The sequence below is a fragment of the Scyliorhinus canicula genome, chromosome 4 (genome assembly GCF_902713615.1).
Source record: "Scyliorhinus canicula chromosome 4, sScyCan1.1, whole genome shotgun sequence".
NCBI lineage: Eukaryota > Metazoa > Chordata > Chondrichthyes > Carcharhiniformes > Scyliorhinidae > Scyliorhinus > Scyliorhinus canicula.
In genome coordinates this window covers 129386072-129412399 of record NC_052149.1, presented here as the reverse complement: position 1 = coordinate 129412399, position 26328 = coordinate 129386072, and the positions used below count along the sequence as shown (strand labels likewise).

The 26328-nt window shown below is 50.3% G+C and overlaps 1 protein-coding gene across 1 annotated transcript in view; it reads left to right on the top strand.

Annotated features, from left to right (window-relative positions):
* The window catches only part of LOC119964246 (probable voltage-dependent R-type calcium channel subunit alpha-1E), a 1062240-nt gene that overhangs the window by 892436 nt on the left and 143476 nt on the right, over positions 1-26328 (top strand). The window contains exons 27-28 of the mRNA XM_038793526.1: positions 1139-1235; positions 6931-7091. Coding sequence (XP_038649454.1) covers positions 1139-1235; positions 6931-7091 — 258 coding nt within the window. The remainder of the gene's footprint in view (positions 1-1138; positions 1236-6930; positions 7092-26328) is intronic.

The following is a 26328-nucleotide window of genomic DNA, read 5'->3' as shown; positions in this document are numbered from 1 at the left end:
GACACTACAGGCAATTTAGCATGGCCAATCCACCTAACCCGCACATCTTTGGACTGTGGGAGGAAACCGGAGCACCCGGAGAAAACCCACGCACACACGGGGAGGACGTGCAGACTCCACACAGACAGTGACCCAGCCGGGAATCGAACCTGGGACCCTGGAGCTGTGAAGCATTTATGCTAACCACCATGCTACCGTGATATATATCTGTGTTTATCACATGTGTGGTATACATCCGTGTTTAATACCCGTGTGATATACATCTGTGTTTATTGCCTTTCTTTCAAACAAGTCTGTGTTTAATGCATGTGTATTATATGTTTGTGTTTAATGACTGTGTTATACATCTGAGCTTTGTGCATGTGTGCTAAACACCTATGTTTAATGCCTGTGTATTATATGTATGTTTAATCGCTGTGTATATTACATGTGTTTTATGTCAGTGTTAAATGCCTGTGTGTTACGCATCTGTGTTTGATGCCTGCGAGTTATAGTTCTGCGCTTAATGACTGTGTTATCCAGCTATGTTTAATGCCTATGTATTGTATGTCTGTATTCAATGCCTGTGCCTTATACGTCTGTGTTTGATGCCTGCGAGTTATGTCTGTGTTTAATGCCTGTGCATTATACGTCTGTGTTTGATGCCTGTGAGTTATATGTCCGTGTTTAATGCCTGTACATTAGATGTCTGTATTTAATAGCTGTGCGTTATACATCCGTGTTTAATGCCTTATTATATGTCTGTTGAATGCCTATGCATTATGCACCTGTGATGGATGCCTGTGAGTTATATGTCTTTGTTTAATACCTCTGTGTTATATGTCTGTATTTAATGCCTGTGCATTGTATACCAGTGTTTGATGCCAGTGCATTATATGTCTGCATTTAGCATCAGTGTGATTTTCGTCTGTTTGATGCCTATGTGTTATATGTCTGTGTTTAATGCCCGTGTGTTATATGTCTGTGTTTAATGCCCGTCTGTTATATGTCTATGTTTAATGCCCGCCTGTTATATGTCTGTGTTTAATGCCTGTGTGTTATATGTTTGTGTCTAATGCCTGTGCATGTTATGTCTGTGTTTAATGCCTGTGTGTTATACATTTAGCATTTAATGTCCGTATCTTACTTACACCTCTAGGGGCTCCAGTGGGAAGGACATAAACACTATTAAGTCTCTACGTGTGCTGCGAGTTCTCAGGCCTCTTAAGACTATCAAGCGCCTCCCCAAACTGAAGGTATGGACTTTTACTGTAATAAAGCGAGGCAGCACGGTTTTGTGAAAGGGAGGTCGTGTTTCACTGAATAAGAGTTTTTCAAGGAGGTCACAAAGATGATTGATGCAGGTAGGACAGTAGATGTTGTCTATGTGGACTTCAGTAAGACCTTTGACAAGGTCCCTCATGGCAGACTGATACAAAAGGTGAAATCACACAGGATCAGCTACCAAGCTGGATACAGAACTGGCTAGGTCATAGAAGGCAGAGAGTAGCAATGGAAGGGTGCTTTTCTGATTGGACGACTGTGATGAATGGTGTTCCGCAGGGATCAGTGCTGGGACCTTTGCTGTTCGTAGTATAGATAAATGATTTGGAGGAAAATGTAACTGGTCTGATTAGTAAGTTTGCAGACGACACAAAGGTTGATGGAATTGCGGATAGCAATGAGGACTGTCAGAGGATACAGCAGGATTTAGATCATTTGGAGACTTGGGCGGAGAGATGGTAGATGGAGTTTAATCCGGGCAAATGTGACGTAATGCATTTTGGAAGGTCGAATGCAGGTAGGGAATATACAGTGAATGATAGAACGCTCAGGAGTATTGACAGTCACAGGTCATTGAAAGGGGCAACACAGGTGGAGAAGGTAGTCAGAAATCATATGGCACGCTTGCCTTCATTGGCCGGGGCATTGAGTATAAAAATTGGCAAGTCATGTTGCAGCTGTATAGAACCTTAGTTAGGCCACACCTGGAGTATAGTGTTCAATTCTGGTCGCCACACTAACAGAAGAATGTGGAGGCTTTAGAGAGGGTACAGAAGAGATTTACCAGGATGTTGCCTGGTATGGAGGGCATTAGCTATGAGGAGAAGTTGAATAAACGTGGTGTGTTCTCACTGGAACGACGGAGGTTGAGAGGCGACCTGATAGAGGTCTACAAAAGTATGAGGGGCAAAGACAGAGTGGATAGTCAGAGGCTTTTTCCCAGGGTAGAGGGGTCAATTACTAGGGGCATAGGTTTAAGGCGCGAGGAGCAAGGTTTAGAGGAGATGTACGAGGCAGGTTTTTTACACAGAGGGTAGTGGGTGCCTGCAACCCGTTGCCAGAGGAGGTGGTGGAAGCAGGGACGATAGTGACATTTAAGGGGCATCTTGACAAAAACATGAATAGGATGGGAATAGAGGGATAAGGACCCTGGAAGTGTAGAAGATTTTAGTTCAGACGGGCAGCATGGTCAGCACAGGCTTGGAGGACCGAAGGGCTTGTTCCTGTGCTATACTTTTCTTTGTTCTTCGTTCTTTGTACTGCCGAGCTTTTCTGACAGCACCATGTCTCGTATCATCCCCATAATATGGATATTACTTGTGTACTTTCCTCTGTCATTCTTCCTGACCTCCAGATCAGTGATCCATGCTCACCTTCACGCCTCCCTCCCACTTCAACTAATTTCAAAATTCTCTCTCCTTCTATCGCAACCGATATTTATAGTCCCTCATTGTCAGGACAGACCCAGCGGGGGTGGCGGCACAGTGGTATATAATCAGGAGGGAGGTTACCTTGGGTGTCCTCAAAATCGACTCTGGACCCTATGTAGTCTTATGGCATCAGGGCAAACATAGGCAAGGAACCCTGATTACTGTTTCCCCTCAGTTGATGAATCAGGTACTCCTCTATGTTGCACATTACTTCGATGAAGCACTGAGGGTGGCATGGGTACAGAATGTACTCTCCAAACTCCACCATAGGCCAGAATTGAACGCGGTTCCCTGGCGCTGTGAGGTAACTGTGTTACCATGCAGCCCTCTTATGTAAGCCTTTAATGAAAGGCTACCACTGATGTCAGGCTACCAGATATGTAGAAATCTTTTTTTCTCTCTGGCTCCTTTCTTAGTTAGTGGGATTACATTTTCTACCTTCCAATCTGCAGGTAGCATTCCAGAATCTATAGAATTTTTGAATTATGACTACCAGTGCACCCATTATCTCTTCAGCTACTTCTTTCAACACTGTAGGATGTAGGTCATCAGGTCTAGGGGATTAGTCAACTTTCAGTCCCATTAATTTTTCCATTACTACATTTTTGCTCATACTAATTTCTTCCAGTTTCTCATTCTCACTACATTCTTTGTCCTCTCGTTTTCCTGAGAGTTTTTTTTATCTTCCTCAGTGAAGCCACAGTGTGTTTTATGGTGGCAGTGGCAGGATCTTCCAGTCGCAACGTTGTCAATGAAGTTTCCTGTTGTTCGCACCATCCGCTGTCTGGGTACCTACAGCTAGGGGTTGCCATCGGTGGAACCGAAAAATCTACCCAAGAAAATTTGTTTAGTTTCTCTGGCATTTCCTTATTTGCCATCATAAGTTATCCTGTCTCTGCCTGCAATGGACCCACATTTGTTTTTGCCAATCTTTTCCCTTTTAGGGACAGCACAGTAGTTAGCATTGCTGCCTCACTGCGCCGAGGACCCCAGTTCTATCCCGGCCCCAGGTCACTGTCTGTGTGGAGTTTGAACATTCTCCCCGTGTCTGTGTGGGTCTCACCCCCACAACCCAAAGATGTGCAGGGTAGATGGATTGGCTATGCTAAACTGTCCTTTATTGGAAAAAAATAATTGGGTACTCTAGATTTATAAAATGTTCCCTTTTCCATACCGACAGGTTTTACTTCGATTTTGTTCCTTTCATCCCAAGAATCAACCTAGTGAACCTCCATTGCATCTCCTAAGACTTTCCTGTGGTCAGGAGGACAAAGCTGTAAATGATACACCAGTAGTGGACTCGCCAATACCGTGCTTGCAGCAAGGCTTCGTTATTCTATTATTTAAATGGTGAGAGATTGCAGAGCTCTGAGATTCAGAGGAAACTGGCTGTTCTAGTGCACGAATAAAAGAAGGCCAGTATACAAAACAGCAAGTAATTAGGAAAGCGAGTAGAATGCTATTGTTTATTGCGAGGGAAATTCAATACAAAAGTAGAGAAGTTATGCTTCAATTGTACAGGGCATTGGTGAGACCACATCTGGAGTAATGTGTACATATTGGTCTCCTTATTTTAAAAAAGATGTAAATGTGTTGGAAACAGTTCAGAGAAGGTGCACCAAACTAATAGCAGGAATGGATGGGTTGTCTTATGAGGAAAGGTTGAACGGGTTAGGCTTGTGTCGGTTGGAGTTTAAAAGAGTAAGAGGCGACTTGATCGGAACCTTGATAATCCCGAGGTGTTATGGCAGGTTGGGTGTAGAGAGGGTGTTTCCTCTTATGGGAGAATTTAGAACGAAAGGGTTTAAAAATAAGGGGCGCGATCTTCTGGCGAGATTATGTGCATTCTCACGAGACGTTGCAAGGAGACACCCACCCACAATGGGCGGGATCACTTTTTGGCACTTCTGCATATTACAGCAAGGCAGTAAGCCTTACACTCTAATGTGCAGATTTCCAAGGTATCTGAGGCTTTGGGATTCAATCCCTTTGCCTCGGAGACTTCGGGCAAGCAAACAGGGACCAGACGGCATGGCACTCAGGGTCCCCAAGGGGATCGGAGGCCCCCAGCTGCATGCCCTTTCGGCAGGGTTGTGCCCTGGTACTGCTCGTGCCACCTGTGTACCTTGGCAGTGCCAGCCTGGTACCCTGGTGGCACTGCCACATGGCAATGGCACTGGCCATGGTGCCAAGTTGGCACTGCCAACGTAACAAGCTGGCATTTTTTGCGTGCACGCAATTGGGCCGGTGTTGCCCGGCGTGGGTGTCAGTGGGGGCGGGTGAGGGGGAAGGACCCTCCCATGTTGCATTTGGTCTGGGTGAGGTCAGGGATTTTATTTGTGGGCCTCGGAGATTGGAATGCCATCTGCAGTTCCGGCAAGCAGAGCTTTTTTAAAATGAGCTTGAGGTCAGGTGTAATGCCTGCATCTGGTGTGTCTCTCTGGTGGGGACCATGAATTGATTCAATTTGAATTGGTTTTTGGAGCAGGCAAGGAGCTGGATTAGGAGTGTGCCCCTGTCCACACTCTGAGCTCTGGCTTTGTAATTCTGATAACGTAATTTTTAAAAGAACGGGGCCATGTGTGGCCCCGTTCAGGTCCCGTATTCAACACGAGTATCGTTGAATAGCCACATATTTCTTGGCATTGCGAGTGCCGGGAAACATGCGGCAAAACGCGCTCGCTCGGGGACTTTGTTCTCTTTTGGGAAGATCGCGACCAAGGAGTTGCCTATTTCAAACGAAGATGAGGAAAATTATTTTTCTCTCAGAGGATTGTGAGTCCCTGGAACTCTCTTCAAAAGGCAGTGAAAGCTGTCTTTGAATATTTTTAAGGCAGAGCTAGATAGATTCTAGATTAACAAGGGGTAAAAGGTTATTGGGGGTTGGCAGGAATGTGAAGCTGAAGTTAAAATTAGATCAACCATGATCTTATTGAATGGTGGAGCAGGCTCAAGGGGCTGTGGCCTACTCCTGCTCCTAGTTCTTATGTTTGTGTAGTCCAAACCTTTTGCAATAAAGGCCTACACATTATTTACCATCATAATGGCTTGCTGTACCTATGTGTTAACTTTCTATTGTTTGTCTACTAAGCATCCAAATCTCTCTACATACCAACATAACTAATCTCTAACGATTAAAAATATTCCATTTTCCTATCTAAGTAGATCATTTTAGACCTCTAGCTGTCCCCTTGTCCACTCTTCAAACCTGTCTCCATCCCTTTGCAGTCTTTTTGTGTCCTCCTCACAGCTTTCTTGTCCACCTTTGTACCAACAGCATAGATCATTATAGAATCCCTGCAGTGCAGAAGGAGGCCATTCAGCCTATAGAGTCTGTACCGGCCCTTGCTCCGATAGTGTACCCTATCTCGGCCCAATCTCCCACTCCTCGTCCCGTAACCCCACCTTACATTTTGGGCAATTTAGCATGGCCAAACCTGCCATTCACCTAACCTGCACATCTTTGGACTGTGGGAGGAAGCCGGAACGTCCGGAGGAAACCCATGCAGACACGGGGAGAACTTGCAAACCCAACACAGGTCAGAATCGAACCTGGGACCCTGTCGCTGTGAGGCAATAGTGCTAACCACTGTGCCACTTGGACACTTTTTTTAGACTGGAGGAAGGTTTATAGTGGAGTTCCCCAGGGGTAGATTTGAGTCCCCAAACAATAGCAAGGGTGAATTCCGTAGATAGCATTTGTCTTGATGTGGAATTTTTTAGAAGCTTCAGATAGTCTGTGTTGAACTTAACTGGCCCTTGGTGGTAATCTTAACAGTTTATCAGTGTCCATTTTAAAGAATTGACAGTTTCATAATCTTCTGTATGAACACAGAGTATTTTAAGTTATCAATGTGACATGCCTTGACTGGACAGAACAAATATGTGTTCCCTTGAGGAGTGAAACCTCTATGGGAAAAGTTGGCTAACCCAGACTAAAGAAGTTAAGATTATTATTAGATTAAAAGGAGAGGCACATGGTGTTGCAACAAAGAGTATCCAACCTGAGGATCGGGAGGGCTTTAGAAATCAGCAAAAGATGATGCCATGATTTTACTGAATGGTTGAGCAAGTTCAAGGAGCTACCTGGCCTATTCCTTCCCTGACTCCGCTTCATATCATTCACCATTCCTGGAGAATGGGAGGGAACCTGAGTAATGAGAGCATAGGTTGCAAAGGGGCCAGTGGGCTTGGGCTTTGTCCTGACGTTACGATGCCTGTGGTGTTCTGGTTTCAGGCGGTGTTCGACTGCGTGGTGACATCACTGAAGAACGTGTTTAACATCCTGATAGTCTACAAACTCTTCATGTTCATCTTTGCAGTGATCGCTGTCCAACTCTTCAAGGGCAAGTTTTTCTACTGCACAGACAGCAGCAAGCTGACTAAAAAGGAATGCAGGTGATGGAGGTTTCTCATAAATCCAGGCGTATTGCATGTGTTCACACACAAACACGCACATTCTCATACACTCTCTCATACACTCTCTCACACACACTTTCTCTCTCACACACATACACACTCGCACACACTATCTGTATTTCTAAACTCAACTTTCGTTAAGAATAAACATATTAATGCTTTCTGAATTACTGTATCCTCTGCCTTCTTAACTAGTTGGCTACTCGAAGGTCTTCTAACTCTTAGACTCCCTTGCTGATACCAGATGGGAATTAATCTATTTCAAAGTATATTTCAAGTTATTTTCGGATCCCAAATCTACAAGGAAGAATTTTAACTCACGTAATCACTCAATGTCCTTTAAGGGCCTGGATCTGTTGAGGATGTATAGGTGTGTCTTTTGGGTAGACCACTATTTCAGGTTTAGATTTTGAATAAACCACTGTTTCAGGTTTAAATTTGGAATAAACCACTATTTCAGGTTTAGATTTAAAATAAAACTTGTTTTTATTTGCCTTTACAAAATCCTAACAAATTCCTTTGTATTTAAGGATCTCTTTTAGTTGATCAGACTTCAGGAGCTCTCTCTAACAATTCTTCTGTTGTCTTGATAGCTTGTGGCTGTTCTTATTCTTTGGTTTTCCAGCCTCTTCTGTTTCCCATGGACTGAGGAGCTGACTCAAATCGATTCGGATAAATTCGAACCAAATGGGTGCCACTGATGATTCGAGACTTTATACTTTCTAATTTGCCTCTCCAGCGCATGTCAATCAAAAAAGCATTGTCTCATTTTTTTACGTTTATAGATATGCCACATTTTTTTTAAAAAGCCCGTTATCTCGCACCTGGATTAAGACTGCCATACATTTAAAACCACTTGTAGCATTTTCCAAAAGCGGACACGTCCTGTTTCTCAAGATTGCCACATTTACAAAACCTCATTTGTTCCCTTTTTCTCACAGGATTTTTAAATTTTTAACGACTGTTACGCTTCTTAAACTAATTGACAGCTAGATCCTGTTTATTTCAGACACTCGCAGTTTTCTTAAACATCCTTTTCCATGCCTGCTGTTTTTCTCAAACTTTTAACCTCTGTGCATGCTAGCTTCAAGCTTTTTTTAAAAAAGCGCTCTGACATTCCCTCGTGTATGTTCCTTTACCTATATTTTTATGCTTCTTTTACTGTTTATTTTGTTCCAAACTACATTCTCCTTTCCCATTTTCATTTACATATCATACACACTAACTCGCTCTCATGCGCACACACTCACAATGCACACTATCTCACACACACTCCCGTTCTCACACATACACACACTCTCACTCTCTCACATGCACACTCACACGCTTGCACACTCCCACATGCACACTCACACACGCACATTCTCACACACGCACACTCCCACACATACACACATGCACATACACTCCCACACATACACACATATGCATTCTCACACATGCACACTCCCACACATACACACATGCACATACACTCCCACACATACACACATGCACATTCTCACACACACACCCACACTCACTCTTTCATACTCTCACTCTAACTTAGAACATAGAACAGTACAGCACAGAACAGGCCCTTCGGCCCTCGATGTTGTGCTGAGCCTTGTTCGAAACCAAGATCAAGCTATCCCACTCCCTGTCATTCTGGTGTGCTCCATGTGCCTATCCAATAACCGCTTGAAAGTTCCTAAAGTGTCCGACTCCAGTATCACAGCAGGCAGTCCATTCCACACCCTAACCACTCTCTGAGTAAAGAACCTACTTTGGACATCCCTCCTATATCTCCCACCCTGAACCTTATAGTTATGCCCCCTTGTAACAGCTACATCCACCCGAGGAAATAGTCTCTGAACGTCCACTCTATCTATCCCCCTCATCATCTTATAAACCTCTATTAAGTCGCCTCTCATTCTCCTCTTGCGCACTCTCTTTCTGACACTCACTCTCACTTTCTCTCCCTTCACTCACTCCCTTCACACACAGAAACTTTCACTCTTTCTCACACACTCACTTTCACTGACTCTCACTTTCCCACATAGACACACACGCATGCACTCACTGTTTCTCACACACAGGGCGGGATTTATCAACCACCCCGCCATTTATTTTTTGGCGGAGGAGGCAGTGGGATTTACCAGTCTCACCGTTGTCAATGGGATTTCCTATTGACAGCACCCATTGCTGTCGGGAACCCCTTGCACAGCGTGGGACCGGAATTTCCGCGCCATATAAACAGCCAGTAAATCCCGCCCACGCTCACACCTCACTCAGGCACACTCACACACACACACATACACACTCTCTCTCTCTCACATATTCTCACTATCACTTTATCACACACACGCACACTCTCACACATTCACTCTCACACACTCGCTCTTTCTCACACACATTCTCACTCTCTCACACACACACATACACCCCCTCTCTCACACTCACTCTCACACACTCGCTCTTTCTCACACACATTCTCACTCTCTCACACACACACATACACCCCCTCTCTCACACACTCACTCTCACACACAATCTCCCTCCCTCTTCACACACGCTATATAAGATTGCAACAGGATCTTGATCAATGGGCCGATGAATGTCAGATGGAGCTTAATTTGGATAAATGTGAGGTGCTGCATTTTGGTGAATCAAATCAGGGCAGGACCTACTCAGTTAATGGTAGGGAGTTGGGGAGAGTTACAGAACAAAGAGATTAAGGGATACAGGTTCATAGGTCCTTGAAGGTGGAGTCTCAGGTGGATAGGGTGGTGAAGAAGGCATTCAGCATGCTCGGTTTTAGTGGTTAGAATATTGAATACAGAAGTTGCACAAGACATGAGTAAGACCACACTTGGCATACTGTGTTCAGTTCTGGTCACCCTATTACAGGAAGGATATTGTTAAACTAGAAAGAGTGCAGAAGAGATTTACGAGGATGCTACCAGGACTTAATAGTCTGAGCTATAAGGAGAGGCTGGATAGGCTGGGGCTTTTTTCCCTGGAGCGTAGGAGTCTGAGGGGTGAACTTATAGAGGTTTATGAAATAATGAGGAGCATTAATAAGGTAGATAGTCAACATCTTTTCCCAAAGGTAGAGGAGTCTAGAACTAGAGGGCATAGGTTTAAGGTGAGAGATACCAAAGAGACGAGAGGGAAAATGTTTTCACACAGAGGGTGGTGAGCATCTGGAACGAGCTGCCAGAGGCAGTGGTAGAGGCGGGTACAATTTTGTCCTTTAAAAAACAGTTAGACAGTTACATGGGCAGGGTGGGTATAGAGGGATATGGGCCAAATGCAGTCAGGTGGGACTTGCTTAGTGATAGAAACTGGGTGTCATGTACAAGCTGGGCCAAAGGGCCTTTTTCCATGATGTGAATATCTTTGACTCTGACTCTATGCTCTCTTTCATCACACTCTCGCATTCTCACACGCACACTCTCACTTTATCACACAAGCACTCTCACACATGCTCACTCTCATACACTCACTGTCTCTCACATGTTGTGTTTTGCTGCTTCGGATAACACAGGCTGCTACTTGGTGCAGTCTTAGAACATTACAGCGCAATACAGGCCCTTCGGCCCACGATGTTGCACCGTCCTGTGAAACCCTTCTAAAGTTCCTCTACACTATTCCCTTATTGTCCATATGCCTATCCAATGACCATTTGAATGCATTTAGTGTTGGCGAGTCCACTACTGTTGCAGGCAGGGCATTCCACGCCCTTACTACTCTCTGAATAAAGAACCTACCTCTGACATCTGTCCTATATCTATCTCCCCTCAATTTAAAGCTATGTCCCCTCGTGCTGGACATCACCATCCGAAGAAAAAGGCTCTCGATGTCCACCCTATCTAATCCTCTGATCATCTTGTATGACTCAATTAAGTTCCCTCTTAACCTTCTTCTCTCTAACGAAAACAGCCTCAAGTCCTTCAGCCTTTCCTCATATAGAACATAGAACAGTACAGCACAGAACAGGCCCTACGGCCCTCGATGTTGTGTCGAGCAATGATCACCCTACTCAAACCCACGTATCCACTCTATACCCGTAACCCAACAACCCCCCCTTAACCTTACTCTTTAGGACACTACGGGCAATTTAGCATGGCCAATCCACCTAACCCGCACATCTTTGGACTGTGGGAGGAAACCGGAGCACCCGGAGGAAACCCACGCACACATGGGGAGGACGTGCAGACTCCACGCAGACAGTGACCCAGCCGGGAATCGAACCTGGGACCCTGGAGCTGTGAAGCATTTATGCTAACCACCATGCTACCGTGCTGCCCCAAACCAGGCAACATTCTTGTAAATCTCCTCTGTACCCTTTCCAATGCTTCCACATCCTTCCTATAATGTGGCGACCAGAACTGCACACAATACTCCAAATGCGGCCACACCAGAGTTTAGTGCAACTGCAACAGGACCTCATGGCTCTGAAACTCAATTCCTCTACCAATAAAAGCTAACACACCGTACGCCTTCTTAACAACCCTCTCAACCTGGGTGGCAACTTTCAGGGATCTATGGACATGGACACCGAGATCTCTCTGCTCGTCCACACTACCAAGAATCTTACCATTAGCCCAGTACTCTGCTTTTCTGTTATTCCTTCCAAAATGAATCACCTCACACTTTTCTGCATTAAACTCCATTTGCCACCTGTCAGCCCAGCTCTGCAGCTTATCTATGTCCCTCTGGAACTTGCAACATCCTTCTGCACTGTCCACAACTCCACCGACTTGTGTGTCATCTGCAAATTTACTCACCCATCCTTCTACGCCCTCCTCCAGGTCATTTATAAAAATGACAAACAGCAACGGCCCCAAAACAGATCCTTGTGGAACACCACTAGTAACTGGACACCAGTCAGAGCATTTCCCATCAACCACCACTCTTTGTCTTCTATCAGCTAGCCAATTTCTGATCCAAACTGCTAAATCACCCTGAATCCCATGCCTCTGTATTTTCTGCAATAGCCTACTGTGGGGAACCTTATCAAACACTTTACTGAAATCCATATACACCACATCAACTGCTTTACCCTCATCCACCTGTTTGGTCACCTTCTCGAAGAACTCAATGAGGTTTGTGAGGCACGACCTACCCTTCACAAAGCCATGTTGACTATCTCTAATCAAATTATTCCTTTCCAGATGATTATACATCCTATTTCTTATAAACCTTTCCAAGACATTTCCCACAACAGAAGTAAGGCTCACTGGTCTATAGTCACCGGGGTTATCTCTACTCCCCTTCTTGTACAAGGGGACAACATTTGCTATCCTCCAGTCCTCTGGCACTATTCCTGTAGACAAAGATGACTTAAAGATCAAAGCCAAAGGCTCAGCAATCTCCTCCCTAGCTTCCCAGAGAAACCTAGGATAAATCCCATCCGGCCCAGGGGACTTATCTATTTTCACACTTTCCAGAATCGCTAACACCTCCTCCTTATGAACCTCCAGCCCTTCTAGTCTAGTAGCCTGTATCTCAGTATTCTCCTCGACAACTTTGTCTTTTTCCTGTGTGAATACTGACGAAAAATACTCATTTAGCACCTCTCCTATCTCCTCGGACTCTACGCACAACTTCCCACTACTGTCCTTGACTGGCCCTACTCTTACCTAAGTCATTCTTTTATTCCTGACATACCTATAGAAAGCTTTAGGGTTATCCTTGATCCTACCTGCCAAAGACTTCTCATGTCCTCGCTTGGCTCTTCTTAGCTCTCTCTTTAGAGCCTTCCTAGCTAACTCTCAAGCGACCCAACTGAACCATCACGTCTCATCTTCACATAAGCCTCCTTCTTCCTCTTGACAAGTGATTCAACTGCTTTAGTAACCCATGGTTCCCTCACTCGACCACTTCCTCCCTGCCTAACAGGTACATACTTATCAAGGACACGCAGTAGCTGTTCCTTGAACATGCTCCACATTTCCATTGTGTCCATCCCTTGCAGTTTTCCTCTCCAGGCGCTGCATCCTAAGTCTTGCCTCATCGCATCATAATTGCCTTTCCCCCAGCTATAACTCTTGCCCTGCGGTTTATACCTATCCCTTTCCATCGCTAAAGTAAACGTAATCGAATTGTGGTCACTATCACCAAAATGCTCACCTACCTCCAAATCTAACACCTGTCCTGGTTCATTACCCAGTACCAAATCCAATACGGCCTCGCCTCTTGTTGGCCTATCTACATACTGCATCAGGAAACCCTCCTGCACACATTGGACAAAAACGGATCCATCTAAAGTACTCGAACTATAGTGTTTCCAGTCAATATTTGGAAAGTTAAAGTCCCCCTAAAAGTCTTAACTAAAGGATGCTCCAGACTCTGAAATGAGTTCAACATGTTTGTTGAACTATTAACACAGTTCTCAAATGAGTTTGACTCTCTGCTAATCTAACTGTAGTAACTCAGTCTAACTGTACCAGCTTGCTCTAAGCCATGTGCTGGGGTGTGATGCTGCTGATCAACCCTGTCTAACTCTCTAGATGTCTGTCTGTGGAAAGAGGCAGGGTGTGAGTGCCTCATCCCTTTTATAGTGTTTATGTCATGCCCCCACGTGGTGATGCCACCTCTGAGTGTACTGACTGCCCATTGGTTGTGTTCTATTCTGAGTGTTCATTGGTTGCATGTTTGCATATCATGACATCACACACTCTCAATTTCACTCTGTCACACATACTCTCACTCACTCTTTCTCACACGCACACTCTCAATGTCTATTTCTCACACACTCTCTCACTCTCTCTCACTCTAACATGCACTCATTCTCTCTCACACATATTCTCACTCTCACTTTATCACACACACTGCTCTCACGCACTCACTCATTTTCTCACACACAAATTTTCACATGCACTATCGCTCTCAAACTCTCTCACACACTCTCTCTCACACACCTGCTCTTTCTCACACGCACTCACACACACGCACTCACACACACTCACACAGACACACACTCACCCACACTCTCGCTCTCTCATACTAACTTTCATTCTAACCTGCGCATTCCCTTTCTCACACTCTCACTCTCACTTTCTCTCACACACACTGTCTTCGTACACAGAAACGTTGACTCTCTTCTCACACACTCGCGCTAACATGCACTCTCATTCTCTCTTTCTCACACCCACACTCACCCTCAGTTTTTAAAAAGTATTTTTATTGGCATTTCGTTATTTAGATTAGTGTAAAAATGTGGTATTACAATGACAGAGGGAAACATCACAACAATCTAACCATAACATACAAAATATGAGAAAAAAAACAAGAAACACATGGAATAGGCTTGTAAGTTAATACACAAATATTGATGCATCTACTGCAGCCTTTGGTCTATTTACATTGTTTCAATTGGCTACAATAGAGGGCTAAGAAGATGGCTTTATTCTCTTGAGTCCTCTTTCATTTCACAGCGTTCCGTGGGCCAACCTACCCTTAATATGTAGCCCCAGTCATTTCTGAGTAGGTGGGGGGAGGGGTTTGCATCCCTCGGAGTGTAAGGCCTATTTCCCCTTTTCTCCTCTGTGGTGTGGGTGCACCCACCCCTCCCTCCACCTGCTTCCTCTGGTTGTCCCCCTCCCCCCACCCCAAATATGGACCCTTCTCCCTTCTCTCCATCTAGTCGCTGGTTACAAACAGGTCTTCAAAGTGGCTCGTGAATTCTTCCCATGCATGGTAGAATCTCTCGTCAGATCTCTTTATTGCAAACTTCATTTTTTTGAACCCTAGGAACGCTGCTAGGTCAGAAAGCCACTCTGAGGCTCTGTGTAGTGCTGCTAACCTCCATCCAAGCAGAAGTTTCTGCTGGGTGATGTGGAAGGCAAAGACCAGGGTGTCAGCCCCTCTCCTCGTGAAGAGCTCTGAATGTTCCGATACCTCAAAGACAGCCACGAACGGCCATGGCTCCATCTTCAACCCAACCACTGTGGGCATGACCAAGAAGAAGGCGGTCCAGAACCCACTGAGCCTGGGGCAGGACGAGGACATGTGGGTGTGGTTGGCTGGGGCCCCCTGACACCGCTTGCACCTATCCTCCACCTCCGGGAAGAATCCGCTAAACCGTGTCTTGGTTAGGTGCATCCTGTGCACCACCTTGAGTTGCACATGAGGAGGTGGAGTTGATCCTGTGCAGTGCCTCGATTCAAAGTCCTCCCCCTATCCCCATACCTAGCTCCTCCTCCCATTTCGTTCAGTGGGGTCCTGACCTCTTCCAAACTTCATCCGTACATGTCACCGCATTTGTCTCCCCCCAACCAGTCCATCCAGCATCCTACCCAGTATGGGGTGTCCGGGTAGCTGGGGTAACATCTTGGCCTCTACGTGGAGAAAGTTTCTCAGCTGCAGGTATCAAAGCTCGTTCCCTTTGAAGAGTTAGGTTTCTCTGATAGTTCCCCCAAGGTCACTACTCTACCATTCTCACACACTCACTTTCTCACGCACCACTCTCACTTTCTCACACATATGCACACGAACACACTCTCTCACACTCTCTCTCACACTCTCACACTCTCTGTCACACTCACTCTGTCACACTCTCTGTCACTCCCTCGCACACACTCTCTGTCACTCCCTCTCTCGCACACACTCTCTCGCACACTCTCACGCACGCTCTCTCTCACACACTCCCTCTCTCTCTCTCTCTGTCACACTCTCTGTCACTCCCTCTCTCGCGCACACTCTCGGAACCATGTTGCCAGCTGCATTGTAACAGGAGCCGCACTTCAAAAACGTTCACAAACTGTAAAGCACCATGAGTGAGTGTGTGGGAGTGTGTGTGAGCATGTGGGAGTGTCAGTGTGTAAGTGAGAGACAGAGAGAGGGGCTGTGTGTGAGAGAGAGAGAGGGGGAGTGTGTGTGTGAGAGAGAGGGGGAGTGTGTGTGTGAGAGAGAGAGGGGGAGTGTGTGTGTGTGTGTGAGAGAGAGGGGGAGTGTGTGTGTGTGTGTGTGTGTGAGAGAGGGGGAGTGTGTGAGAGAGAGAGGGGGAGTGTGTGTGAGAGAGAGAGGGGTGTGTGTGTGTGAGAGAGAGGAGGGAGTGTGTGTGTGAGAGAGAGGGGGAGTGTGTGTGTGTGTGTGAGAGAGAGAGAGGGGGAGTGTGTGTGTGTGTGTGTGTGTGAGAGAGAGGGGGAGTGTGTGTGTGTGTGTGAGAGAGAGGGGGAGTGTGTGAGAGAGAGAGGGGGAGTGTGTGTGAGAGAGAGGGGTGTGTGTGTGAGAGAGAGAGGGGTGTGTGTGAGAGAGAGGGGGAGTGTGTGTATGTGTGAGAGAGGAAGAGTGTGTGTGAGAGAGCAGGAGTGTGTGTGTCATGTGAGAGTACCTTTAAGAAATGCGTGTTTATAAATGGGTGTGTATATAAATATCTGTAGTGAGAGTACCTTTAAGAAATGGGTGTTTACTACTGCAGTGATGTCAGAGAGTGGGTGGAGCTGGGCTGGCTGTCAGCTTTTTTACTTTCATTTTAGGCTGTTTGCTGCAGGATGTGTTTTAGTTTCATTTCAGTGTTGGAGCTGAAGCCAGACCAAGCAGGTGTACTGCTGTTCTCTCTGCCATCAAAAAACTATCTCTTGATCATTTGGTGAATTCAGAATTATAAATGTTTTCAGTAGTGAATGTAAACCTAATGTGCTTCTGTTAAAAGGTGTTTCTTTTGTCTTCTGGATGTTGTTTGGGAAGTTATTAAGCATTACTTAGTGTTGTATTCTTTGGGGGTTGTATTTGAATTAATGGCCACTCAGATGCTCACTATGGGCGAAATTCTCCGCACCCGCGGAAAGTCGGCAAACCGTCGTAAAAATCGGGACCGTTTTACGACGGTCGCGAAGGCTTCATTTCCCGACGGATTCACTTCCTGGAAATGGGCTAGTAGCGCGGCCGCGTCAATTACGTGCGTGATGACGACGGAACGCGACGACGACACGAACCCGCCCATGTGACGCCGCCCGACGCCGTAAAAAGGCGCGGGCGACCACAGAATCTGTCGGGCAGGATGTCGGAGCCGAGGCGAGCTGCTCCTCGCTTTATAGATGCAGACGTCGAGGCGCTGCTCGATGCCGTGGAGCAGAGGAGGGGCATCATCCGCCCGCGGAGAGGGCATCGCCAACCTGCCAGCACGGTACGCCAGGCCTGGCGTGACGTGGCTGCTGCCGTCAGTGCTGTGGGGCAGACCCCTCGCTCAGCAGAGCAATGTCGAAAGAAGCTACACGACCTCACCAGGTCTGCCAGGGTAAGTGCCATGAGGGTGCCCCCTAGTCACAACCATCCCTCCCCCTTAACTGCCCGGGGGGGGGGGGGGGGGGGGGGGGGGGAGGGATTGGGGCAGAGTTATTTTAGGGTGGTTCACAAAGTTGTCACAGACCCAGCGCTCTGGCCCCGAGGAGAGATGCAATCATCTGATGACAACTTGCCCCCCCCAAACTGTGGCAGTATCTGAACGGACTGCTGATACCTACCGTTTTGTAATGATCTACCTATGTTCCCTCCCCCAACAGGCTAAGGCCGGTCATAACCACCGTGAGCGGCACAAGACTGGAGGGGGTTCGCCCAACATGCACCCCCTCAGCACCTTTGAACAGAGGGCACTGGACCTTGTTGGGGGGTCTGCCACCCGCGATATCGCGCAATGCGAGGTTGGCGGAACTGCAGCAAGTGAGACAACCCTCCCTGACAAACACCCCCCTCTCCCCCATCCTCTGTCCCTTCACACACCCTGCCCACTGGGACCGTCCAGCGGCCTGCCGAGCAAATCGAAATAACCCGTCTCATTCTCTTCCCTAGGACGTGATGCCGAACGACCAGGGCCGTCTGGCTACAGACGGAGACAGGAATCTGCCGCCACCTCACCCGGGGCCTCACAACAGAGGGTGCCCGATCAGCGGGCAGCCCTATCCACCCCAACCCAATCTGCGGACCAGGACGCACAGAGGGTTCGAAGTCCACCACCACCACCAGAAATGGCCAGGGACAACCCTCCTGTCGCTGAGCAGCCCCACAGCATGGACGAGGCCCTAGCATTGAGAGCGTCGGGCTTGCGGCACTGCTTTCTCCCACCACATCCATCATCCCAGAGATACACACCCCAGCGGGCCTATTTAGTGATGAGTCTCCTGGGGCACAGTCTGGTTGGCACATCACAGATGAGCAGGTACAGCAGGTGGAGGTCGGAGCAACAGAGGGCCCGGACTCGCGGAGGCCAGACCAGGCCCAGGATGCAGCTGGCTCCCAGACGTTTTCTGAGTTCCTGGAGTTTATCAACCCACCCGCACAGCCGATGCCTCAGGAAACCCAGGGAAACAATGACGGGATGAGGGCTTCCTTCCAGACTCTGCAGACGCTGTTAGAGGAGTCGAACCGCGTCCAAGAGCAGGGAGTGGTGCCGCTCATGGCAGAGACCCAGTCCGACACCGCACGGGTGGCATCCGCGGTGGAGGCAATGGGTCAGGTTATGCAAGACGTTGGGGTTAATGTGCACGCGTCATCCTCGGCCCTGGACAGGGTTGCCCTCTCACAGGCAGCAATGTGCCAGAGCCAAACCGACATTGCCGGCGCCCTGCGGGCCATGGCCGAGTCTCAGCAGGTCATTGGCCAGTCGCAGCATGCCATGGCACAGTCCCAGCAGTCGATAGCACAGTCCCAGCTGTCAGTCGCGGAGACCATCAACCGCCTGACACATGTGCTGGATGGCGTCGTGCACACACAGGTTGAGATCGCACAGTCCCTGGCGGGAATGTCTAACTCCCTGGACTCCGTCTCTGCAAACCTTCGGATCCTGGTGGATACCGTTGCAGGCCTCCAGGACTGGCAGCGCCAGGTGTCGGTGGTGCGACGGGGAACCTCCCCGCTCGCACCTCTGTCCCAAAGTGAGGCCCGGGGGCCACCGGGCTCCCCGAGGGAGGAGGAGGTTTCGGGGCCCGTCCCATTAACTCCATCACGGGACGTCCCGGAATTCTCGGCCTCCCCCCGTCCCATCCCTGGTGCATCGGGTGGGCAGCAGGCAGAGCAGGGTGGCACAATGTCACCCGAGACGCCCGCAGAGCAGCCTGGCCCATCAAGGCCGGGTCGCCCCAGGAAACGCATAGCCAAGGAGAAACGAGTCGAGGGGGGCGATTCGCAGCAATCCTCCTCCACTCCTGCTGTATCATCTGGGGATTCACTTAGACGTAGTAGTAGGGCCCGTAAGGCAACTAAGATAGACACTGAGTAAGTTGGCACGGGTGAAGGGCACAGTTTAGTTGTAGGGGCTAGGGCACCTGTAAATAATTGTTAATATTAAACGCACTGTTCCACCTTACTTGTAATACCGTGTGATTGTTCCACAGCCACAGGAATCGTGATGGTGACCGAGTGTCGCTGGGGGTGACGGGTGGTGAAACCTCGGTGCCGGGTGTGCAGTCCCTGCCCCTACCCCCCTCCCACAGCTAGCCCACGCGGGCACGTGATGGAGTGTCAGTGACGAACTCAGCGGCCACCAAGGTGGATGGTTCAGCTATTGCCATGGGTCAGACTCTCTCTAACGATTCTGAGCTCACAGCTCTTCGCAGAGCGGGCTGTCATCATTCCACATGGCACTGATCACACCCGCTGACACAGCCATCAATGTTGTGCCATTCCGTCTGTACCCAGTGATAAGCGTCATGTCGAAGTGGAGCAGTGTACACTGAGGGGGGGGGGGGGGGGGGGGGGGTTGTGGTGGTGGCAGTTGTGTGGTGACCCTCTGCATGACTAGCGATGCAGGTGGTGGTTTGGTGTTCATCGGGGACGTCACATGCGATGCGTGAACCGTGCTGCCACCAGGGCGTCGCGTGCCCGCCGTCCTTGCCGGGTCCGTCGTGCCGCCTCCTGGACATCACCAGCACCTGGGTCGTGTCTGCGTGCTGCGCCCGCCACTCCGCCAGCGTCCTCCTCCTCCTCCTCTTCTCCTCCTCCTCCTCCTCCTCCTCCTCCTCCTCCTCTGTGCTGGCACCACTGCCACTAGCTTCTCCCTCCGCCTCCTGCAACAGGTCATCTCCCCTCTGCATCGCGATGTTGTGCAGCGCACAGCAGACCACTACAATGCGAGCGACCCTGTCGGCCTGGTACTGCAGGGCCCCTCCGGAGCGGTCCAGGCACCTGAATCTCATCTTCAGGAGGCCAAGGCAGCGCTCCACCACACCCCTGGTTGCTGCATGGGCCTCGTTGTATCGTGTTTCTGCATTGGTCTGAGGCCTCCGTATAGGCGTCATCAGCCAAGACCTCAGCGGATAACCCCTGTCACCTAGCAACCAGCCCCTCAGCCGGGGGGGACGTCCCTCAAACATCGCAGGGATGAACGACTGCGCTAGTATGTAGGAGTCATGCACACTCCCTGGGAACCTTGCACAGACGTTCATGAACCTCATGTGGGGGTCGCATACCACCTGGACATTAATGGAGTATGTCCCCCTCCTGTTTGTGAACACTTCCTTGTCCACAGCAGGCGGGCGCATGGGACGTGAACACAGTCGATTGACCCCTGAACCCTCGGTATCCCGGCCACACTGGCAAATCCACGGGCTCGTGAGTCTTGACTTGCTCGGTCCTCGGGAAAGGTGATGTAGCGATCGGCGATGGCATAGAGGGCGTCGGTCACATCCCGGATGCACCTGTGCACCGATGACTGGGAGATCCCAGAGACGTCCCTGCTCGGAGACTGGAAGGAGCCGGTAGCATAGAAGTTCAGAGCGACCGTCACCTTGATGGCTACCGGGATCGCGTGTCCTCCCCCCGTTCCACGTGGGGCGAGGTGCGACAGGAGTTCGCAGATATGTATCACCGTCTGCCTACTCAGCCGGAGTCTTCTCCTGCAGGTGATGTCCGGCATTGTTAGGAAAGAGACCCGGACACGGTACACCCATGGTAGGCTTATGCAGAAAGTAAGGAGGCATGGGATAGTGGGAAATTTGGCCAGTTGGATAACAAACTGGCTAACCGATAGAAGACAGAGAGTTGTGGTGGATGGCAAATATTCAGCCTGGAGCCCAGTTATCAGTGGCGTACCGCAGGGATCAGTTCTGGGTCCTCTGCTGTTTGTGATTTTCATTAACGACTTGGATGAGGGAGTTGAAGGGTGGGTCAGTAAATTTGCAGATGATACGAAGATTGGTGGAGTTGTGGATAGTGAGGAGGGCTGTTGTCGGCTTCAAAGAGACATAGATAGAATGCAGAGCTGGGCTGAGAAGTGGCAGATGGAGTTTAACCCTGACAAGTGTGAGGTTGTCCATTTTGGAAGGACAAATCTGAATGCGGAATACAGGGTTAATGGTAGGGTTCTTGGCAATGTGGAGGAGCAGAGAGATCTTGGGGTCTATGTTCATTGTTCTTTGAAAGTTGCCACTCAAGTGGATAGAGCTGTGAAGAAGGCCTATGGTGTGCTAGCGTTCATTAGCAGAGGGATTGAATTTAAGAGCCGTGAGGTGATGATGCAGCTGTACAAAACCTTGGTCAGGCCACATTTGGAGTACTGTGTGCAGTTCTGGTCACCTCATTTTAGGAAGGATGTGGAAGCTTGGAAAAGGTGCAAAGGAGATTTACCAGGATGTTGCCTGGAATGGAGAGTAGGTCATACGAGGAAAGATTGAGGGTGTTAGGCCTTTTCTCATTAGAACGGAGAAGGATGAGGGGCGACTTGATAGAGATTTATAAGATGATCAGGGGAATAGATAGAGTAGACAGTCAGAGACTTTTTCCCCGGGTGGAACACACCATTACAAGGGGACATAAATTCAAGATAAATGGTGGAAGATATAGAGGGGATGTCAGAGGTAGGTTCTTTACCCAGAGAGTAGTGGGGGCATGGAATGCACTGCCTGTGGTAGTAGTTGAGTCGGAAAATTTATGGACCTTCAAGCGGCTATTGGATAGGTACTTGGATTAGGGTAGAATAAGGGAGTGTAGGTTAACTTCTTAAGGGCAGCACGGTAGCATTGTGGATAGCACAATTGCTTCACAGCTCCAGGGTCCCAAGTTTGATTTCGACTTGGGTCACTGTCTGTGTGGAGTCTGCACATCCTCCCCGTGACTGCGTGGGTTTCCTCCGGGTACTCCGGTTTCCTCCCACAGTCCAAAGATGTGCAGGTTGGGTGGATTGGCCATGACAAATTGTCCAAAATTCTATGATTAACCTAGGACAAAAGTTCGGCGCAACATCGTGGGCCGAAGGGCCTGTTCTGTGCTGTATTTCTCTATCTCTATCACCCTCGGCTTTGGTCGTCGCCTCTGACGCCGTGGCTGCACCCTCACTCTCTCCTCTTCCTCTTCCTCCTCCTCCTCCTCCTCCTCCTCCTCCCCCCCCCCATGCTGCTCGACGACTGGCAACTCCTCGGCCCTTCCCTCTGCTGCTGCAGCTGGCCCTGCAGCCACTGCGGGTTGTGGGTGTGGATGCTGCTGCATCTCCAAATCCAGTAGAGCGGCCCCAACCACTGCGCAGAACATAGCCGTTCTGTTCCCATGCATCGTGCTAACCTACAGAAGGGTGGTAGGAGGCAGAGAAACGGGACATGTTAGACGGACGTTAGTCGACACCTCGGCAGCCGGCAGCCATGGGATACCAGTGTGTCCCGGTGGCCTGGTCGCGCTGCTGACACGCGGTCAGCCTAACCCCTGGTCACTTTCTGCATCCAACGGCCAGTAAACTATGGCCTCCTCACGGGTGCGTCAGTGGCCTGTGGCCGGAAGCCACAGGGGAACCAGCGGCCGTGTCCTCGTCACCTGCACACCATGGCATGCTGGCAGACATTTTGTTACGGGGTTGGACGGCTCACTCTCTACCTAACCCCCCCCCCCTCCGTCGCCCCCCACTGCCTCCCCCGTCTCCCCCACTGCCCCCTCCGTCTCCCCCACTGCCTCCCCCGTCTCCCCCACTGCCTCCTCCGTCTCCCCCACTGCCCCCTCCGTCTCCCCCACTGCCTCCCCCGTCTCCCCCACTGCCTCCTCCGTCTCCCCCACTGCCTCCCCCGTCTCCCCCACTGCCCCCTCCGTCTCCCCCACTGCCTCCCCCGTCTCCCCCACTGCCTCCTCCGTCTCCCCCACTGCCTCCCCCGTCTCCCCCACTGCCTCCCCCGTCTCCCCCCCACTGCCCCCGTTCTGGACCCCCTCCCGTTCCCAGGGATGCCTTCCCCGTTGTGTCCAGACTCGAGCGGTGCGCTGAACGGTGCGCTGAGCGGTGCGCAGAGTGGTGCCCTGACCTCCTCCAAGCAGTCGTCAGCCAGGCCGACTGGTTGACGAATTTAAAAAGCAGGTGTGTTTCACGACGTCCAAACAGGGCGCCATGACGTCGGGACTTCGGCCCATCCGGGCCGGTGAATAGCGGGGGGGCTCTCAGTGGCGATTCTGGTCGTGTCAGGGGCGGGAATGAGGCGATTGTCGGGAAACGCGACTCCGACAATTTGCGGGGTTCGGAGAATAGCGGGAGGGCGTCGGAACAGCGTCGCCGTAAAAATTTCCGACGCCCGCTATTCTCCGAACCGTCGTGAGTCCGGAGAATCGCGCCCTATATGTTTTAAAAGGTCAACTTGAGTTCATAGAATAAACATTGTTTTGCTTTAAAAAATACTTTTCCATTTCTGCTGTACCACACCTGTAGAGTGGGCTATGTGCTTCCCATACCACAATCTATTAAAAGTTGTGGGTCAGGTGAACTCCATGATACACTTGTAACAGTGTGAGAGACAAGGGAAGTGTGTGTGAGAGAGAGCAGGAGTGTGTGAGTGAGAGACAGGGGAGTGTATGAGAGAGAGCAGGAGTGTGTGAGTGAGAGACAGGGGGAGTGTATGAGAGAGAGCAGGAGAGTGTGAGAGACGGGGAGTGTGTGTGTGAGAGACGGGGAATGTGTGAGAGAGAGCAGGGGCGAAATTCACCGAAGTCCATCGTGACGCCCTTGACCGGCGGGTAAAAACGGCGCTGGTGACTCAGGCGTCGGGGCCCGCTTATCAGCCCGAAATCTCCCGTCCCGAAAGGGCCAGCAGCGGAGTGACGCTGTCTGCGTCAGTTTCACCCGCTGCGGAAGTGGCGCGTTGGTTGACGTCGGGCGACATCATCAACGCCGCCCGGCGAAACATGATATAAATAGCACCCCCACCCCAGCGCCCACCCCCCCACCCTAACCACTCCCCCCCACCCCAACCACCCCCCCACCCCTAGCCCCCCAACCCCCCCACCCCCACCACCCCCCCAACCGCCAACCCCCCCCAACTGCCACCCCCCCAACCCCCACCCCCCCCCCCCCCACCACCCCTACCCCGGCACTCGAAGTAATTGATTTCACTCTCTCTCTTCACAAACCCCCCCTCCCCCACCACCCACCCCCCACCCCCACCACCCCCCCCAACCCCCACCCCCCCCCCCCAACTGCCACCCCACCCCCCCATCACCCCTACCCCCGGCACTCGAAGTAATTGAATTCACTCACTTCACAAACCCTCCCCCCAACCCACCGGCACGCAAAGTAAGTGATTTATCTCTCTCTCTTCCAAACACCCCCCCACCCCCAACAACACCCCCATCCCAGCCTCCACCCCCCACCCAAACCCCCACCCCCCCCACCCACCCCACCCCAACCAACCCCCCCCCCCCCCCCCTCCCCGCCCCTACCCCCGGCACTCGATGTAAGTGATTTCACTCTCTCTCTTCACAAATCCTCCCCCCCCCCCCCCCCCCCCCCGGCACTCGAAGTAGGTAATTTATCTTTCTTCCCGGCCTGTCACCCACCTCCAAGCTGAACGGCGTCAACAATCATCAATGGTTGACGCCGTTATAAACCAACTTTGATTTTCGCCGACGTGACCCGTGGCCACGTCGGCGGGACTTCGGCCCATCCGGGCCGGAAAATAATTAAGCCTCAAAAAACAATGGCATCCCGCCGGCGCCAGCCGTTCTCAGAGGCGGGTGGCAGGATTTGAAGAACGCCGTTTTATGGCGGGTGGGAGAATTTTGAACATGGCGGGAGCGGGATTATCGACGCCCCCGGGCGATTCTCCGACCCTGCGTGGGGTTGGAGAATTTCGCCCCAGGAGTGAGAGAGGGGGAGTGTGTGTGTGAGAGACGGGGAGTGTGTGAGAGAGAGCAGGAGTGAGAGAGGGGGAGCGTGTGTGTGAGAGAGAGGGGGAGTGTGTGTGAGAGAGAGGGGGGAGTGTGTGTGAGAGAGAAGTGAATGTGTGAGAGTCAGAGGGGGTTGTGAGAGACAGAGAGGGAGTGTGTGTGAGAGACAGAGGGAGTGCGTGTGTGAGAGACAGAGGGAGTGTGTGTGAGAGACAAAGGGGGAGTGTGTGTGTGTGAGAGACAGACGGAGTGTGTGTGTGAGACCGAGGGAGTGTGTTTGTGAGAGACAGAGGGAGTGTGTGTGAGACAGAGGGGGAGTGTGTGTGTGAGAGACCGAGGGAGTGTGTGTGTGAGACCGAGGGAGTGTGTGTGTGAGAGACAGAGGGAGTCTGTGTGTGAGAGACAGAGGGAGTGTGTGTGAGAGACCGAGGGAGTGTGTGTGTGAGACCGAGGGAGTGTGTGTGTGAGACAGAGGGAGTGTGTGTGTGAGAGACAGAGGGAGTGTGTGTGAGAGACAGAGGGGGAGTGTGTGTGAGAGACAGATGGAGTGTGTGTGTGAGACCGAGGGAGTGTGTGTGAGACAGAGCGAGTGGTGTGTGAGAGACAGAGGGATGTGTGTGAGAGACCGAGGGAGTGTGTGTGTAGAAGAGGGAGTGTGGTGAGACAGAGGGGGAGTGTGTGTGTGAGAGACGAGGGATATGTGTTGAGACAGAGGGAGTGTGTGAGAGACAGAGGGAGTGTGTGAGACAGAGGGAGTGTGTGCGACAGAGGGAGTGTGTAAGACAGAGGGAGTGTGTGAGAGAGACAGAGGGATGTGTGGTGAGAGACAGAGGGAGTGTGTTGAGCCGAGGGGAGTGTGTGTGAGACCGAGGGAGTGTGTGTGTGAGACAGAGGGTGGTTGTGTGAGAGACAGAGGGAGTGTGTGTGAGAGACAGAGGGTGTGTGTGTGAGAGACAGAGGGAGTGTGTGTGTGAGACCGAGGAGTGTGTGAGACAGAGGGAGTGTGTGTGAGAGACGAGGGAGTGTGTGTGTGAGAGCAGAGGGAGTGTGTGTGAGACCGAGGAGTGTGTGTGTGAGAGACAGAGGGATGTGTGTGAGAGACAGAGTGTGTGTGTGGACCGGGGGGGTTGTGTGAGACCGGGAGTGTGTGTGTGAGAGACCG